The 17,479-nt window shown below is 40.8% G+C and overlaps 1 protein-coding gene across 1 annotated transcript; it reads left to right on the top strand.

The window, feature by feature from the left end:
- Positions 1-1,131: 1,131 nt before the first annotated feature.
- Positions 1,132-16,201, top strand: LOC145406415 (general transcription factor II-I repeat domain-containing protein 2A-like). The gene is made up of 6 exons (XM_080277571.1): positions 1,132-1,201; positions 1,928-2,002; positions 3,604-3,711; positions 14,958-15,096; positions 15,331-15,497; positions 15,642-16,201. The coding sequence occupies exons 1-6, from the start codon at positions 1,132-1,134 to the stop codon at positions 16,199-16,201; spliced, it is 1,119 nt and encodes a 372-aa protein (XP_080133697.1).
- Positions 16,202-17,479: the final 1,278 nt, after the last annotated feature.

Consider the following 17,479-nt stretch of genomic DNA (forward strand, 5'->3'; position numbering starts at 1 on the left):
GTAACAATCTGCGTAAGTGATAGTGCTTCATTTTCCACGTTAAGACTGTAAGATTAAAAATCACCGGGCAGTCATTGAGAAGGATCCATTAATTCTGTGCTGTGACATCTTATTTCTTTGTCCTGGTCTGCCTTGTTTTGTAAGCTTTTATCTTCCCCAGTTGTCACAATGGGCATACTAAGCTTCAGATGGATGGAAAGAGTGTTGTGATGGCCTTAGGTCGTGAAGGGAACAACAACTGTGAAACTGCAGGAAAAAAACATGGAAGATAGAGGCACATGTGTTAGACTTACTAGAAGGCCCCCAGTGGATGGTTAGTATATTTTGCAGTATTGCCTGGGAACAAGCCAAATCTTATAAGAGATGTGCTAATGTCCAAGGATGGCACGACGACGTATCACTGGTAAAACAGAATGTCAAGTTGTCATTTTAGAGTATTTTACTCAAAATTACTTATTTCATCATTTAGTGCAACGAATAAGTTGATTTTTTCCCCTGTTACTGTACCTTGAAATTTACTACTAATTTATTCAGCAGGTTCGTCATGGTACATAAAACTGCTTCAGCAGGTACAGAGTGAACAGGTGACAACAGTGTCCCAAGACTTAGTAAAGCTAAATTATCTGCTTGTGTGTTCAGCGTAACATAATGACAACAGTGTCTTAAGATACTGTAAAGTTAAGCCATCAGTTTGTGTGTTCAGTGTAGCCTACATGTTAACAAAAGTCGTATCCTACAGTGTTTTACCCACCAGTATACAATCTCACCAAAGCGTTGAAGCAGTAACAGTCTCCAAACTCCACTCCTTTGTTTCTCACTCATCATTAGCAGATTATTTAAGTAAAAATCGGAACGTAAAAAAAAAAAGGGTATCTTGCTGTGTTTCAGTTTTATGTTAAAAAAGATTTTTAGATAACAAAAATAAATATTGAAAAAGTAATTGAAGAAAACCGCTCCTTGCTGAGTCAGCTGAGAATTGCCAAGAATTTTTATTTATCAGCAGGACACCATTCCCTATACATGTTTAACACCCATCACTCTCAATGCCATAGATTATTAGAACATCAGCGAGATTCATCCAAATCTGACTGTAAATATGGAAAATTCATGTACATCCCTTGTGTTTCAAGCATGTATAAGGAGCTGTTGCTGCTGATACTCTGCCCCAGTATCTCTGGCCGAGCAGACCCCTCAACACCAAGTAAGTAACTGCCATTATGGGTTCGTTCCCTAGGTTCCCTACACAGCTGAATTGTGTCTGCGTCTTAGTGTGGCATGTGTTGTGCAGTGCTTGATAATGTAGTTTATGCTGTGTGGGCCAATTCGACAAACAGAGTATGTGATATCATCTGCGATTCCACCCACCTCACATGTAGGCTAAACTGTGAACTGACGAGGACTGGGTGATGTCCCGATCTAGGTCTTGTTTACCGTGTGTTTAAAAATACCTCTGATAAGTGGATAGCAGGAGGCTGGGCTTGTAGTAAAGTGTTCTGATCGAGGTGCTGTATTTCCCTGCGCGTGAAACGTGTATGTAGGTGTTTATTCACTGATAGTTTTGGAATGTCTGGAGGTAAGATGCAGCTGTAGAGGGTTTGGTAATGTTTGTGTGGTAACTGTTTTATGTGCATAGTTGTGCTGTGTGGTCCTGTCATATAATGACAAGGGTGTTGTGTGTTCACAGGCGGCTGTGTAAAATCGTGTGCCTCTCATGTCAAGATTTTATCTAACAGTGAGGATTTTAGTACCAAAGTGTTAGTGGTACTGAGGAAGCCAGTGATGATGCCTAGAGCGTTGTTCTGAATGGTTTGCAAGGTGTTGCATTGAGTGTTTGATTGGATGAGCGTATATGACAGGGAGGCATAGGACATTACTGATCTGGTATATTATTTATAGAGCATGAACATTATTTCTTTTTCATACTCAGAGTCTGCCCCTGTACTTGCTGTGAGTGCGTTGAGTCTGGGGGTTCACTGTCTCATGCTGTATGTGGTCCTTGAAGGTGAGTCCAGTGTCTTATCACACCAACGGTGATAGTGGAGGGTGTGTGGTACTCGTACATTGCAACGTGTAATGTGGAGAGTACCTTCGCTCATATTTCCTGCTGGTAATCAGTGTGTGGTGGATTTGTCTACAGCTATCGTTAGCCTGCTGTCCTTGACCCATGCCTGAAGTGTGCTGTGGTTCTCTTATTGCAGTGTACAGGTTGTCTGTCATGTGTCATATGTCATTGGCATGTGAGGCAGTTTTTTTGTGGGCGGTTGGGATGTAGGAATGTCATGAAAGTATAGGTTGAAGTGTAGGTGAAAGAATGGAGCCCTGTGGAACTCTGCTAGGGAAGTTTCATGTTCATAATGACTAGCCCTGGAGTGTAACATAACCGAGTCTATTACATAAGTAGTTGGAAAGCCAGCATTTGAGTTGTTTTATAGACTCTAGTGATTTGTAGGTTATGTGTCGCAGGATGGCATCAAAGGCTTTACTACTGTCTGCTGTTGTAAAAAATGAATGTTTTGTGGGTCTTGCGGAGTTAAGGCCATCAGATGTCTGTTGGTGTTTTATGGAGTGTAGTACTCTAAAGCCATGTTGTGAGGGAGCAAGGGGAGCATGAGGTGTCCTTTTCTAAATAATCAGGCGTTCATTTATCTTGAACGGTGCGCTATACAGTGTTATGTGTGTGTGTGTGTGTGTGTGTGTGTGTACGAAGAAAGGTATGTTAGGTCCTTGTCTGCTTTAAGTAATATCCTCCCTCCCCTTCTCTCTCCGCCTTCCTTATCATTCTCTTTATCATTCTTTCTAGATCCCCCTCTTCATCTCCCTCTCCTCTGGTGTACTGAGGATTAGGGGGTGGAGTAGGGAGGGAAAGGATATAGGACAAAATCCCCCTTCCCTTTGGACTTAAGCTGCAAAAAATTTACGGGTGTCGCACAAACACCGTTTAATGTTGCTCAACATTTGTTGATATATTAATATGAGTATCTGGGTCGGTTAAGGCTGTCCGAAAGGTTATTTCACAAGGTGTAATATTACCAGTTGAAAATCCCTAAATTACCTCAAGTAGTGAGTGAATACTTAAATCCCCAGTGGGAAAGGGTGTTATGGCAACGGTCCTGTGCTTTCTTACGTTTCCGTTCACATTTGTCTGTCTATCTACCTTTGTGTGTACCCATCTGTCTATCTATCCATACATGATGCACAAAATCCTCAATATTACCATCCATAGCCGATATTTTTTCCTTTGTTATAAAGAAAGCATATAGGAACCTGTAATAGGAAACATAGGCAACCCTCCATCTGACCAAGCACATACCCCACCTCCCTGCACACCTAACCAAGCGCATAACTCTCCTCACCCCCCCCCATCTTTTCTTTTATAGGTGGACGTAAGGAGAACGCCTTGGGGACACATACCCTGGACCCTTCAGATTCCTTGCGCAGGTCACGTTGAAATATGTGGAAAAATTATATATGTATATATTTTTTTTTGCCTTTTCACTATAAAAACAGCTACTTAAGACACAACAGTCTACCTATCAAAAGGCACCAGTTCACTATAAGTCACATAACTAAGTAAAATTTCATGACTAGTGAACACCCTCTCAGTTCTGGCCCGGAAACGAAATCTCTATGCCCGGCCAGCTGCCAAGCCGCCCAACTCTACTGACGGACACCTGTCGACTCCCAATGATAACGACACCCTTCTCCGACTTTGTTAGATGGAGGGTAAAAAAAAAAAGAATGCATAAAGTAGGGCTGTTACACCAGCGTTGCCAATTAAAATGGACCACATCTCTAGCCACTAATCACTAAAGCATTGGAAATTCTCCGCTACCTTCCACAAGGGATACTATTCAGATTGATGTGCTTCAATTTTTTAAAGTCACCCTTTGTACAGCAATGCAGCCTTTGTCATAGTGCACAATTATATATACCCGGTACTTCATCCTAGCACTACTGTCTTTCGTATTTTTTGTTTTTTACGGTCTTTTATCCTTGCCTCGCTCTCTCACACATTTATTTACTACATCAAGCCGTTTTCTTGACCTCCCACCCTCCTTCATTTAGACTCTCATACAATATATGGCCTGCCTTTCACCTCCACAGCTATATCTTTTCCTTTTATAACACCGTAGAAATAAATTTCCTTACTCGATATTTCTCTCTAATTTAACAGTTCCTATCCCGTCTACTCTGCTGAACCCAATCTCATTTATTTGTTCTCACTCTAAATTTGCATAATGAATACTCAGAATTTGTATAATGATAACATCTATTACATACATCTTGGTGTGGATTATGTAAGTAATAACATATCAGGCAATCCTTCTCCAGCATCTATAGTCAGTTTCCTACTTCGTATTCAGACTTTCATAGTACAAGTAATCATTCTTCCTTGCGGTACTCTGCAATACTTCCATTTAGTGTTCACAGATCCTTTTTTTTTTTTTTTTTTCCTGTCACATTTTTCTCAGTTTACCAGTACATCATACTGTAAGGCATCTGTCTTGTCAGTCATCACAATACGCTACTCTTATTTCCATTTATTTTCAAACATTGCCGTTCACAAACTTCCACAAAACACAGATTAAACCATTATGCTGATGTCATCTGTCCCATCACAGTCAACAAACAACATCGAATCATCTGTATACATTACATCTGAAACATTGCTTCTATCGCCATCTGACAAAAAATAATGTAAAATAAGCACAATGCTCCCGCTCTCTAACAGTATCCGTAACTCCTCATGGACACTGCTTCTGGGTGCTGCAGTATTTAGATACCTCTGGTCGTAGGAAGTGTTTCCTGTTTGCCCGTTTGTCCAGAGTATAAATGGGCAGATCATGATGAAAAAGAGAACCAGTAGAGTCATACCAACCAAAGGGTGATGTGATTAAACTTTAAAGTATGCCAAGGTACACGGTCTACTGAGTGCGCTTCTAATTTACTCAGTTTACTTCCTATAGCTTTTGCTTCCTTGTTCAGTATGGTGTTTGTATCCACGGAAGGCTGCTCGCTCCACAAGACAACACGTCGCACTCAAACACACCTCCCCTCTTCCCCCCACACAAGACATCATCACAAGGTTCAAACAATTAAACAACAAAATTGAGAACAGAATTAGCAAGGGAAACAAAAAATAAGTTTGTAACAACATTCGTGCACTTCACAGACCCCTCTTGGCTATACAAATTACTTTATAGCATCACTAAATCATAAACAAGCACCTCCAAGATCCACGCCGCCATTACCTGCAACACCCAACATATCCCTTCATATAAAGAACAAGCAGATATATTCGTGAACCGCTGTGCAAGCATAAGACACCTTACGCCAACACCAAATGAGTCTGAAAAAGTAATCCTCTGCATGGGGATTTCTTTCCACTTGATCACAACATAACCTCCTTCACGGAAGAATGGACACGTAACATTATCAAGAAAACAAAGAACTCTACAAGCCCAGGGCCGGATATAATCAGCGACCTACACCTGAATCATTAAGGGACACACAGCATCCAGAGTTGCTGTTTGAGTGTAGTTATTTCGTAAGTTATGCATTATTTTGTTTGCTCTTTTTCTGTACCGGTATAATGTTTTATTTATGTGATTGCTTGTTAAATTATGTATTTTAAGTTTGTATGGTAAATGATAGTTTTATGGACTGTAAGACAGCTTTAGCATGTTTTGGCTGTCTCTAAATTGGTAACTGTTGCCCGTCGAGAGTATGCTCGAAGTTTCGCGTATAATGTAAGCTTGTGTAAAGATGGGGTAGAGATTATTACAAGTTTAGTCGGGTGTCAGGTCAGTTTGAGTGAAGTGCAGTCGGTTTTGGTGTAATGCAGTGTCAGTGTCAGTGAAGATTGTACAATTTTGGTACTTGTGAAAACAGTGGCAAACAGTGACGGGTTATTGAAGTTTGTATATCATTGGAACTTGAGAAAACAGTGAAGTGTCAAGCATTAAGTGTAAAAACTATGAAGTGTTGTTAACCATTAATTGTAATAGCAGTAAAGTGTGTATAGCTCCCGAGTAAATGAAACCCCAAGCATGTTCAAGGATGATGCAGGATTAAGCTGAATATTATTAAACATTAGTGGGTATACCTGTGGAAGATTTTCTCGGGTTGATAGGTGGAAAAACTGAGTCTTTGATGCATTAAAAACAACCATATTATTTTTACCCCAGTCAGAGATACGAGCCAAGTCAGACATTAGATGTGCCATAGCCTCATCCCTTGCTTGTTGAAGTAACTGCTGAGATGGGCGTTGCGGGAACCGAATGGAAAGATGAAGGATGGAGTCATCAGCGTATGAGTGGATAGGGTTAGATGTACAGCTTAGAAGATCATTGATGAATAAAAGAAAGAGAGTTGGTGATAGGACAGAGCCTTGAGGAACACAACTGTTGATAGATCTAGGAGAAGAACGATGGCCGTCTACAACAGCGGCTATAGAACGACCAGAAAGGAAGCTAGCGATGAAGGCACTGATAGAAGGATAGAAACCGTAGGAGGGCAGTTTGGAAATTAAAGATTTATGCCACACTCGATCGAAAGCTTTTGAGATGTCAAGTGCAATGGCAAAGCTTTCGCCAAAGTCCCGAAAGGAGGATGACCAGGAGTCTGAAAGGTAGGTGAGAAGATCGCCAGTGGAGCGTCCCTGACGGAACCCGTACTGACGATCGGAAAGAAGGTTGTGATAGGAGAGATGCCTTAAAATTTTTCTATTGAGAATTGACTCGAAAACTTTTGAAATACAGGACGTTAAAGCAATTGGACGATAGTTGGAGGGTTGGGAATGGTCAACCTTCTTTGGGACTGGCTGAATGAGAGCAAACTTCCAGCAAGAAGGAAAGGTACAAGTTGACAGACAAAGGCGAAAGAGTTTGCCTAGGCAGGGTGTAAGCACAAAAGCACAGTTCTTTAGAACAACAGGAGGGACCCCATCAGGCCCATATGCCTTGTTAGTACTGAGGCCAGTGATGGCAGAAAATACATCAGCTGAAGAAATTTTAATGTCAGCCATGAGGAAGTCAGAGGGGGGAAGTGATGGAGGAACAGCACCGGAATCGTCTAAGGTGGAATTGGAGGAGAAAGACTGTGCGAAGAGATCTGCTTTATCAGTAGAAGAAATAGCTACAGAACCATCAGAGTAGAAAAGAGGAGGGAAGGATGATGAGTTAGAAAGGTTTTTGGCAAGGTGCCAGAAGGAGCGGGAAGAATTCGAGTTGGAGAGTTGAGAGCATTTAGTACGGATGAAATTATTTTTAGCAGAGCGAAGAACAGACTTAGCACGATTCCGGGCAGAAACGTAAAGATGATGTGATTCAGTGGTGGGTTGGCTCCGGTACCTTTTGTAGGCCCTCTCCTTGTTGCAGACAGCATTAGAACAAGCGTGATTAAACCAAGGCTTTCTTGCATTAGTCAAAGGATATGAGAAAGGAATGTATGCTTCCATGCCCGAGAGAATAACCTCCGTAATGCGCAAGGCACACTCAGATGGCTCACGGCCATGGAAGCAATAATCATTCCAGGGAAAATCAAAGAAGAACTGCCTGAGGGGCTCCCAGTCCGCAGCTCCAAAATGCCACAGACGACGTTTCCCTGGAGGGTCCACAGGCCGTACCAGAGTGATAGGACAGGTTAAGGTGATAAGGTTGTGATCGGAGGAGCCCAACGGAGAGAAAAGATTAACAGAGTAAGCAGAAGGATTAGTTGTGAGGAAGAGGTCAAGTATGTTGGAGCTCTCTCCAAGGCGGTCAGGGATACAGGTAGGGTGCTGTACAAGCTTTTCTTGGTCATTAAGGATAGAAAAGATGTAGGCTTGTTCACCAGGTGGATCAGTGAAAGGAGAGGAGAGCCAAAGGTGGTGGTGAACATTGAAATCTCCTAGAATGGAGATTTCTGAGAAAGGAGAAATGGATAGAATGTGTTCCATCGTAGAAGTAAGATAGTCGAAGAATTTTTGATAGTCAGTAGAATTAGGGGATAAGTAAACAGCACAGATATATTTAGTCAGAGAATGACAGGAAAGCCGAAGCCAGAGTGTAGAGAATTCAGAGGAATCGAGTTCAGGAACACGAGAGCATGATAAGTCATTGCTTATATATACACAACAGCCACTTTTGGCTTTGAAATGAGTATAGAGAAAGTAGGAGGACACAGAAAAGGGTTTGCTGTCAGTTGCCTCAGACAGCTGAGTCTCAGTTAGAAAAAGAAGGTGAGGTTTAGAGGAGGAGAGGTGGTGCTCAACAGAGTGAAAGTTAGAGGAAAGGCTGCGAATGTTGCAGAAATGAAGAAGAACAGAGTCAGACAGTGGTTCCAGGCACCTCGAGTCGTCACCGGGAGAGGGGCGGATGGTGGGGGCATTTATGGTCCCCCCCCCCTGGGGACTCCGAGGCTAGATGAAGAGACACCATAATTTTTTACATTTTGGAAAGGGAAGTGTAGTGTGTACTATGCATGTAGTTTGGTGTAGATAGTTAGAGAAATTTGTACTGGAGAGCATGCTGGCCTACTCTCTGTGTAACTGAGACACTGAAAAAGTTCAGCAAAGGGGGATGGTCAAGAACTAGTCCTGAGGGCTGATGAAACGGGAGCTCCAGCACTCCCTGTCATCAGCTTTCCATCCACCTCGGGAGTACTGCCCTGCTCGACTGGTGCTACAGTCTACTCCTCATGAAATAATACCAACAAAAAAAACTGTTTGTCGAGATGTGTGCTGTTTTCTCTCCTTGTGGTGTCAACAAAGTCCTACTGGATTCAGAACAACATGTTTAATTGATGTGGCTAAGATATAAAGATGCAGTTTTGTGCTCTTAATTGACCATATAAAAAAAAAAAATGTTAATTTTCCAAATACACAATACTGCATCTCAATATCTTAAGCAACTGCAGTGCAATAAATTATTAAAAAACCAACAGGACTTTCTGGACTCCCTGTATATTACAGACCTAACATTGAAGTCACAGCGTGACATACTATAACAATGGATTCCACAGTGCTTCATAACTGGGCTCGTGTGTTTCGTCCGAGAGACTCTTATTAAAGTTCAAGTTACTGAACCCCTCCATCACGAAGTGGCCCATGTTCGGTGGCCCGTCATTCCTTCAGCCTTGTCTTCGACTCCCCTCCAGCCAGAGGGTGTAAAGAAACTAGGGTTTGTGGTAGTACATCTAACGCTATCCACCCATACGATGATGACTCCACTCTTCACCTTTCCATCCTCTCAGCGTCCATCTCAGCAGTTACTTCGACAAACAAGGGATGAGACTATAGCACACCTAATGACTGACTTGGCTTATATCTCTGATTGGGGTAAATGTAATCTTGTTGTTTTTCATGCATCAGAAACTCAGTTCTTACATCTTTCAACCCGTCAAAATCACCCCCAGGAGCATCCTCTAATTTTTAACAATATCCAACTGAATCCTTCATCATCTCTGAACATTCTTGGGGTTTCATTCACTAGAGATTTACCTTGGAAATATCATATTTCCTCTCTTGTAAAATCTGACTCCTAGGGATTGGGTGTGCTAAGCCAACTTCATGCCTTCTCTACCAGTGTACAGTTGCTGATTTTATAGACGGGTTTCATTCGCCCCTCTGCAAAGTACAACTCTCATGTATGGGGTGGCTCCGTACAGAGAGCCTCTCTCAACAAGGTGGAGTCAAAGGCTTTACATCTCATTAACTCTCCTCCTCTTACTGTCTCCTTTTAACCTCTCTTCGCCACACTGTTGCGTCTTTATCTCTTTTCTATCGCCACATCAATGGTCATTATTCCTCTGAACCGTCTGCTTGCATCCCTCCACCACTACGGAGGGCGCATAGTACCCGTCTGGCAGCATACTCTCATCCCTTTTCTGTTCAGTTTCCTAATGCAAGAGTTAACCGTTACTCTCAGTCTTTCATGTAAGCAACAGGTCAACTCTGGAACTGTTTACTTCCATCTGTGTTTCCTGCTGCCCATGACCTCCAGTCTTTCAAACGCAGTGTGTCCAGGCATCTTAAAATGAATGGATCTTGAATTTGGCTCTCTGTTATCTTGTTTTTATTTTTTTTCTTGGAGGGAATAATCTAGCGGGCTCCTAGTCTTTGGTTCCTTCTTCATTCTATAAAAAAGAAAAATGTTTAATAATTTCAATTTTGCCTGACAAAAATAACTCCACGATGCCATTAAAACCGCCGACTGATAGTGATGGGAATGCTGAACCTGTTATTGTGCACCGTTTGAAAATATGCACAAAATATACACAACTATTTCCCAGAAACAAATAGAGAGCGCGAGTGGAAGGAGTGAAAATGTTTTGGGGTACGGTAATGGTACTTATTAATATGTAAATGAGAGGAGCTCACCACGTAAACAGGATAGCGCTCGTGTGTGTGTGTGTGTGTGTGTGTGTGTGTGTGTGTGTGTGTGTGTGTGTGTTCACTGCTGTGTACCGGGCACCCAGGAAAAAATAAGTTATGACTTTCCATGCCATCTATGAAACAAAAGTTGTGTGAACCGGTACGTCATCCCACCAAGAATAAAGGCCTGAGAGAGAGAGAGAGAGAGAGAGAGAGAGAGAGAGAGAGAGAGAGAGAGAGAGAGAGAGATGTATGGAGGTAAGTGAAAGGGTTGGAAAGGAATACAAATTAAGTGCCTGGTAATGTGGGGCAGCACCATGTTATCACTGGCTCTGTATTGGGCGTATTTGAGCTTTCACGGGAGTATGTACAGGCTTGAAAATTCTGTATCCCGGAATATGGAACTGCAAATGTAAAACCTACGCGTAGTCAAGAGTCACTGCAACAAAATATCGTCCAGGCAATAAGCATTGCAGGCATGTTCGTTGCCCCAAAGAGTATATGCAGTACCAGTATGTGACACTAAAAGTTTGCGTGCCTCAGTCTGTGTTGAAACTGGTTGAGTCATCCCGCTGCTGCTGGGTCACACTGCAATAGGTGAGTGGCTAGGTGGCTTGGTTGATGGGAGGGTAGGTGGGTAGGTGGGTGGGTGGATAGGTGGTTGGGCGGTGGGATAGTTCGAGCTGTTTATATGCAAGTTCATCAGGTGGTTTTGCCTGTACTTTCGGCAGCTTGTATGCAGTGCTGAACGGCGTGTGCCTGTACATGTCTCCAGATTTTCGCCTGTTAGTGCAGCTTAAAAACTGTCTATATTACTTTGCCTAATGCACAAAGATACAATATTTTCGTACCCACATTGTCGTGTCATTTATAAATCAAATCAAGTGCCAGAGCCTGGCATACGTTACCTCCAGCTGGGCTGACTCTTTGTATGGTAATTTACCTCCCTTGAGTCATTGTTTCATAACCTATGTAAATTGTATATTGGCCTGTGCAAATTGGCCTGTGCAAAGTTTCATGATGCCTCATATGAGGTCTGCAGCTCGGCAGAGGTTACTATACCCGCGGCGCACGACTCTGAGGGTGTCATTATCGTACCCTGGCAACCTACCACTCAAAAGTGCGTCCCATTTCGTGTATAACATGAGACGCAAGTGATTCGTGTATAATATGTTCGTGTACAATATGTTCGTGTACAATAATATTCGTGTAAAACATATTCGTGCATAATAATATGATTCGTATATATAATATGATATGCAATCGGACGCACTTTTGAATGGTAGGTTGCCAGGGTACGATAATGACAACCTCAGAGTCGTGCGCCGCGACTATAGTACTATTTATAGAAGGTGATTGAAATGAAAATATTTTCATGTCTTCCGTTATCTGACCATTAGTTATTGGTCTTCTCAACCTTGGCTTTCAGTATGCTTTTTATACAGCGTTGTCATACAGTCAGAAAATTTTGCAAACTATGCAAAATATGCATTGGTGGCCTTCTTCATTCGTCTAACAGCTGCATCTGATCTTTCATCTTTTTTTTTTTTTTTTTTTTTTGGGGGGGTGGCAAATTCACGGTTGTTGAGCCCTTAACGAATCAAGGCTGTCACAACATTGTATTTTCTAAAGCAGAAGCTTTAGGTGGTTCCATCATGATAGCAGGGGTGCAGGGGGGAGGGGAAAAACAAAACTTTGCCCAAAACACGCAATAAATATCGTTTAGTACAAAAATTTCTCCATTAATTTTCTAGTTCCTACCACAATTATTCTGTCATTACAAGTCTGGTAACAATCTGCGTAAGTGATAGTGCTTCATTTTCCACGTTAAGACTGTAAGATTAATAATCACCGGGCAGTCATTGAGAAGGATCCATTAATTCTGTGCTGTGACATCTTATTTCTTTGTCCTGGTCTGCCTTGTTTTGTAAGCTTTTATCTTCCCCAGTTGTCACAATGGGCATACTAAGCTTCAGATGGATGGAAAGAGTGTTGTGATGGCCTTAGGTCGTGAAGGGAACAACAACTGTGAAACTGCAGGAAAAAACATGGAAGATAGAGGCACATGTGTTAGACTTACTAGAAGGCCCCCAGTGGATGGTTAGTATATTTTGCAGTATTGCCTGGGAACAAGCCAAATCTTATAAGAGATGTGCTAATGTCCAAGGATGGCACGACGACGTATCACTGGTAAAACAGAATGTCAAGTTGTCATTTTAGAGTATTTTACTCAAAATTACTTATTTCATCATTTAGTGCAACGAATAAGTTGATTTTTTCCCCTGTTACTGTACCTTGAAATTTACTACTAATTTATTCAGCAGGTTCGTCATGGTACAGTACATAAAACTGCTTCAGCAGGTACAGAGTGAACAGGTGACAACAGTGTCCCAAGACTTAGTAAAGCTAAATTATCTGCTTGTGTGTTCAGCGTAACATAATGACAACAGTGTCTTAAGATACTGTAAAGTTAAGCCATCAGTTTGTGTGTTCAGTGTAGCCTACATGTTAACAAAAGTCGTATCCTACAGTGTTTTACCCACCAGTATACAATCTCACCAAAGCGTTGAAGCAGTAACAGTCTCCAAACTCCACTCCTTTGTTTCTCACTCATCATTAGCAGATTATTTAAGTAAAAATCGGAACGTAAAAAAAAAAAAGGGTATCTTGCTGTGTTTCAGTTTTATGTTAAAAAAGATTTTTAGATAACAAAAATAAATACTGAAAAAGTAATTGAAGAAAACCGCTCCTTGCTGAATCAGCTGAGAATTGCCAAGAATTTTTATTTATCAGCAGGACACCATTCCCTATACATGTTTAACACCCATCACTCTCAATGCCATAGATCAGCCCTGTGCAACCTGCGGCCCAAGGGCCGCATGCGGCCCTAAAAGGCTTTCAATGCGGCCCTTTCTCCTAAAAATAAATAAGCTATAGTGCGGCCCTCAGAGAGAGAGAGAGAGAGAGAGAGAGAGAGAGTGTTACCAACTAGAGCCCACCGAAGGTTTGATTAAAATATTAAATTCATATTCTTGTGTACCAATTTTACCATCTTTTTCCTATTTCATTCACTAGTGTTCAGATTTTAGTTATATCACAACAGAAAATAACATATTAATTGAAATTTTTAATTATTAGTAAATATATAGATTGAGTGATCCTTGGCTGTCTGTCTATGAGTCAGACACATATGATTCACGTACTGTAGTATGGTACATGTGTTCCCGCCTGACAGTGCCACTGCCTCACCAGTCTCCGTTGCGACTTCATTTGTTGTGGTTGATTTGTGGTTACCGGTACTCTAAGTGTCTAAACTTCGTTTTTATTGCAGTTTTGTGATTGGCTTTAGAAAACTTGCAAGCAAAACATTTTGAGAATTATATATCACTGCTGAGAATGTGGTAGAACCGTAGAACTGCTAAGATTTATAAACCATGAATTGATCAATAGCTTACAACTGAACAGTTATTGTTACATAGCCAATTTTTAACCTGTTCTTTACCGATGGCTTACTTTTCATAATTTTTGAAAATTATATATCAGTGCTGAGAATGTCGTTTAACCGTAGAACTGCTAAGATTTATAAACCATGAATTGATCAATAGCTACAACTGAACAGTTATTCTTGCATAGCCCATTTTTAACCTATTCTTTACCGATGGCTTACTTTTCATATATTTAGGCTACCATTCGACAATTTTAAGTAAGTGAGGGAGTGTTTTATAGAGATGAGGGGGTTACTATATGTGTCTACTGAAAGATTTGGTGCAGATATAATGATTTCCTTCCTAATATGGCTAACAACAGTTGATTATATTTAGCTTGGGAGAGAGTCGGGAGAGAATGGGTAACTCATCCCGAAAGATAATGCACTTAATTACCTCTATAATCGATTTATGTATTTTATCTTAATCATTCACTTGATTTTGCTAAGAAAATTTATACAAAATTATTAATTTTATTGGAATCTATTACATTTTTCTTAAAGCCATGTTTTACTAATTATATATTTTTCTCAGCAGGGAAGATCTTATTGTACTAATAATGGCTTCAAGTAAAAAACGCAAAATTTCAGAGGAAAACCAGAGTTTTCAAGAGAAATGGACTGAACAATATTTATGCATACAATCAGGGGGGAAAGCATTCTGCCTTGTGTTCCATGAAACCATTTCTGTTTTAAAAGAATATAGCATCGATAGACACTACATCACAAAGCACAAAGAATATGAAAATATGACAGGTGAAGCACGCAAGGAAAAAATATCATTCTTGCAGAAATCTCTGAAAGGAAAACAGTCATTGTTTACAAAGAAAGTTAAGGAATATGATGCATCTCTCAAAACAAGCTTCTTGATTAGTCAAATCCTTGCAAAAAGACTCAAGCCCTATTCTGATGGTGAGGTAGTTAAAGAATGTTTGTGTGTAGCCTCGGACAATATGTTTCCTGACAAAAAGAAACAAATTGAAAACATAAGCCTTTCAAGATATACTGTTGCTAGAAGAATAGACAGTCTTTCAGGGAGTATTGAAAGTACAATGGTCAAGCGAGTTAGTGCTTTTTCTGTGTACTCTGTTGCTCATGATGAGAGTTGTGACACCACAGACACTGCACAACTTGCTGTGTATATTAGGGGTGTTGACAATGACTATAATATTACAGAGGAAATGGCTTCACTACAAAGCATGAAGGGGATCACAACAGGACAAAATATTTTTGATGAATTGGAAAAAGTATTGGCAAGGTTTGGACTGGACTACACTAATTTAGTTTGCATTACAACAGATGGCGCTCCTGCGATGTCTGGTCAAAGAAATGGGGTTGTTGGATTACTGAAGACCAGAATGGAGTCTCAAAATACTGGCTCAGGTTCACATATTGTCCTGCAGTGTATCATACACCAGGAAGCTTTATGTGCAAAGACAATAAACTTTCAGCATGTGACTAATATTCTTGTGAAAGCTGTCAATTTCATTAGGTCAAGAGGTCTAAATCACCGCGAGTTTCAGCAGTTAATGGCAGACATTGAAGCAGAGTACAGTGATGTGAAGTATTTTTGTAAGGTCAGGTGGCTAAGCAAAGCAGGAATGTTGAAGAAAGCATATGAACTTTTGGAAGAAATTGGACTGTTCTTAGATATGAAAGGTAATGCTATCCCTGAATAGAGAGATAAGGAATGGAGATGTGATTTAGCATTTTTTGTAGATATAACTGATCATCTTAATGCACTGAATGTTAGACTTCAAGGAAAAGATCAACTAATAAATGAGTTGTTCTCACTGATCAAAGGCTTCCAGATAAAATTGCGTCAGTGGGAGTCACAAATCAGAAACCATAACTCAGCCCACTTTCCTACACTGAAAAACCATGACACTAGGAACCTTCAGTATCAGAAGTATGGTGACAAGTTGGCAGTCTTACAAGAGGAATTTTCAGAAAGATTTAATGACTTCAAGAAACATTCACAAGCCATTGAAGTCTTTGCTTCTCCTTTTTCTGTGGATGTGGAAGCAATTCCCGAGGACATGCAAATGGAAATAATTGAACTACAATGCAATGATGAACTAAGAAAGAAGTTTGATGATAGTTCAGTATACCAGTTTTATAAGAAGCATGTATCAGTGACAGTGTATCCAAAACTGTCTGCTCATGCAAGGAAAATGATGGCAGTGTTTGGTAGCACATATGTATGTGAGCAGCTCTTTTCAAAAATGAATCTGGTTAAAAACAAGTATAGGTCTTCACTTACTGATGAACATTTGGAAAGTACCCTGCGTGTAGCCACATCATCCATACAGCCTGATATTGATGAGTTGGTGTCCCAAATGCAACATCAACCGTCTCACTAGGGTAGCCTTTCATTTGCTCATTGATGGTAAGGAAAATGTGTCTGCGTTTGATAATTCTTATTTTAATGATCCCAGTTAACCAATAACAAGTAATTATTTATATTTGTACGCTATAATAAAAAGGTAGCCTTTCATTTGCTCATTGATAGTAAGGAAAATACTTTTGTTTCGGACAATTCTTATTTTTATGATCCCAATTTAAATAAAATCAGTAACAACTAATTATCTATCTTTATCAGTATAATCCCACATAATAAGTCTTTAATCGTAGTAAATAACGTGAAATAGTAAGGTTATGTGGCCCTTCATACCAACAGAGTCGTGACTAGTGGCCCTTTGGGAAAAAAGGTTGCACACCCCTGCCATAGATTATTAGAACATCAGCGAGATTCATCCAAATCTGACTGTAAATATGGAAAATTCATGTACATCCCTTGTGTTTCAAGCATGTATAAGGAGCTGTTGCTGCTGATACTCTGCCCCAGTATCTCTGGCCGAGCAGACCCCTCAACACCAAGTAAGTAACTGCCATTATGGGTTCGTTCCCTAGGTTCCCTACACAGCTGAATTGTGTCTGCGTCTTAGTGTGGCATGTGTTGTGCAGTGCTTGATAATGTAGTTTATGCTGTGTGGGCCAATTCGACAAACAGAGTATGTGATATCATCTGCGATTCCACCCACCTCACATGTAGGCTAAACTGTGAACTGACGAGGACTGGGTGATGTCCCGATCTAGGTCTTGTTTACCGTGTGTTTAAAAATACCTCTGATAAGTGGATAGCAGGAGGCTGGGCTTGTAGTAAAGTGTTCTGATCGAGGTGCTGTATTTCCCTGCGCGTGAAACGTGTATGTAGGTGTTTATTCACTGATAGTTTTGGAATGTCTGGAGGTAAGATGCAGCTGTAGAGGGTTTGGTAATGTTTGTGTGGTAACTGTTTTATGTGCATAGTTGTGCTGTGTGGTCCTGTCATATAATGACAAGGGTGTTGTGTGTTCACAGGCGGCTGTGTAAAATCGTGTGCCTCTCATGTCAAGATTTTTTCTAACAGTGAGGATTTTAGTACCAAAGTGTTAGTGGTACTGAGGAAGCCAGTGATGATGCCTAGAGCGTTGTTCTGAATGGTTTGCAAGGTGTTGCATTGAGTGTTTGATTGGATGAGCGTATATGACAGGGAGGCATAGGACATTACTGATCTGGTATATTATTTATAGAGCATGAACATTATTTCTTTTTCATACTCAGAGTCTGCCCCTGTACTTGCTGTGAGTGCGTTGAGT

This window comes from Coenobita brevimanus, chromosome 70 (assembly GCF_032717465.1).
Source record: "Coenobita brevimanus isolate Jiangsu-jjx chromosome 70, ASM3271746v2, whole genome shotgun sequence".
Classification (NCBI taxonomy): domain Eukaryota; kingdom Metazoa; phylum Arthropoda; class Malacostraca; order Decapoda; family Coenobitidae; genus Coenobita; species Coenobita brevimanus.

What these genes read in the sequence shown, in the direction of transcription:
- LOC145406415 (XM_080277571.1), top strand. Translation starts at nt 1,132, where the DNA reads ATGTATAAGGAGCTGTTGCTGCTGATACTCTGCCCCAGTATCTCTGGC. An exon ending in GCTGTATGTGGTCCTTGAAG is followed by an intron (nt 2,003 to 3,603) that starts GTGAGTCCAGTG and finishes ACACCCTCTCAG; the next exon opens with TTCTGGCCCGGAAACGAAAT. An exon ending in ACTGTTCTTAGATATGAAAG is followed by an intron (nt 15,498 to 15,641) that starts GTAATGCTATCC and finishes CACTGATCAAAG; the next exon opens with GCTTCCAGATAAAATTGCGT.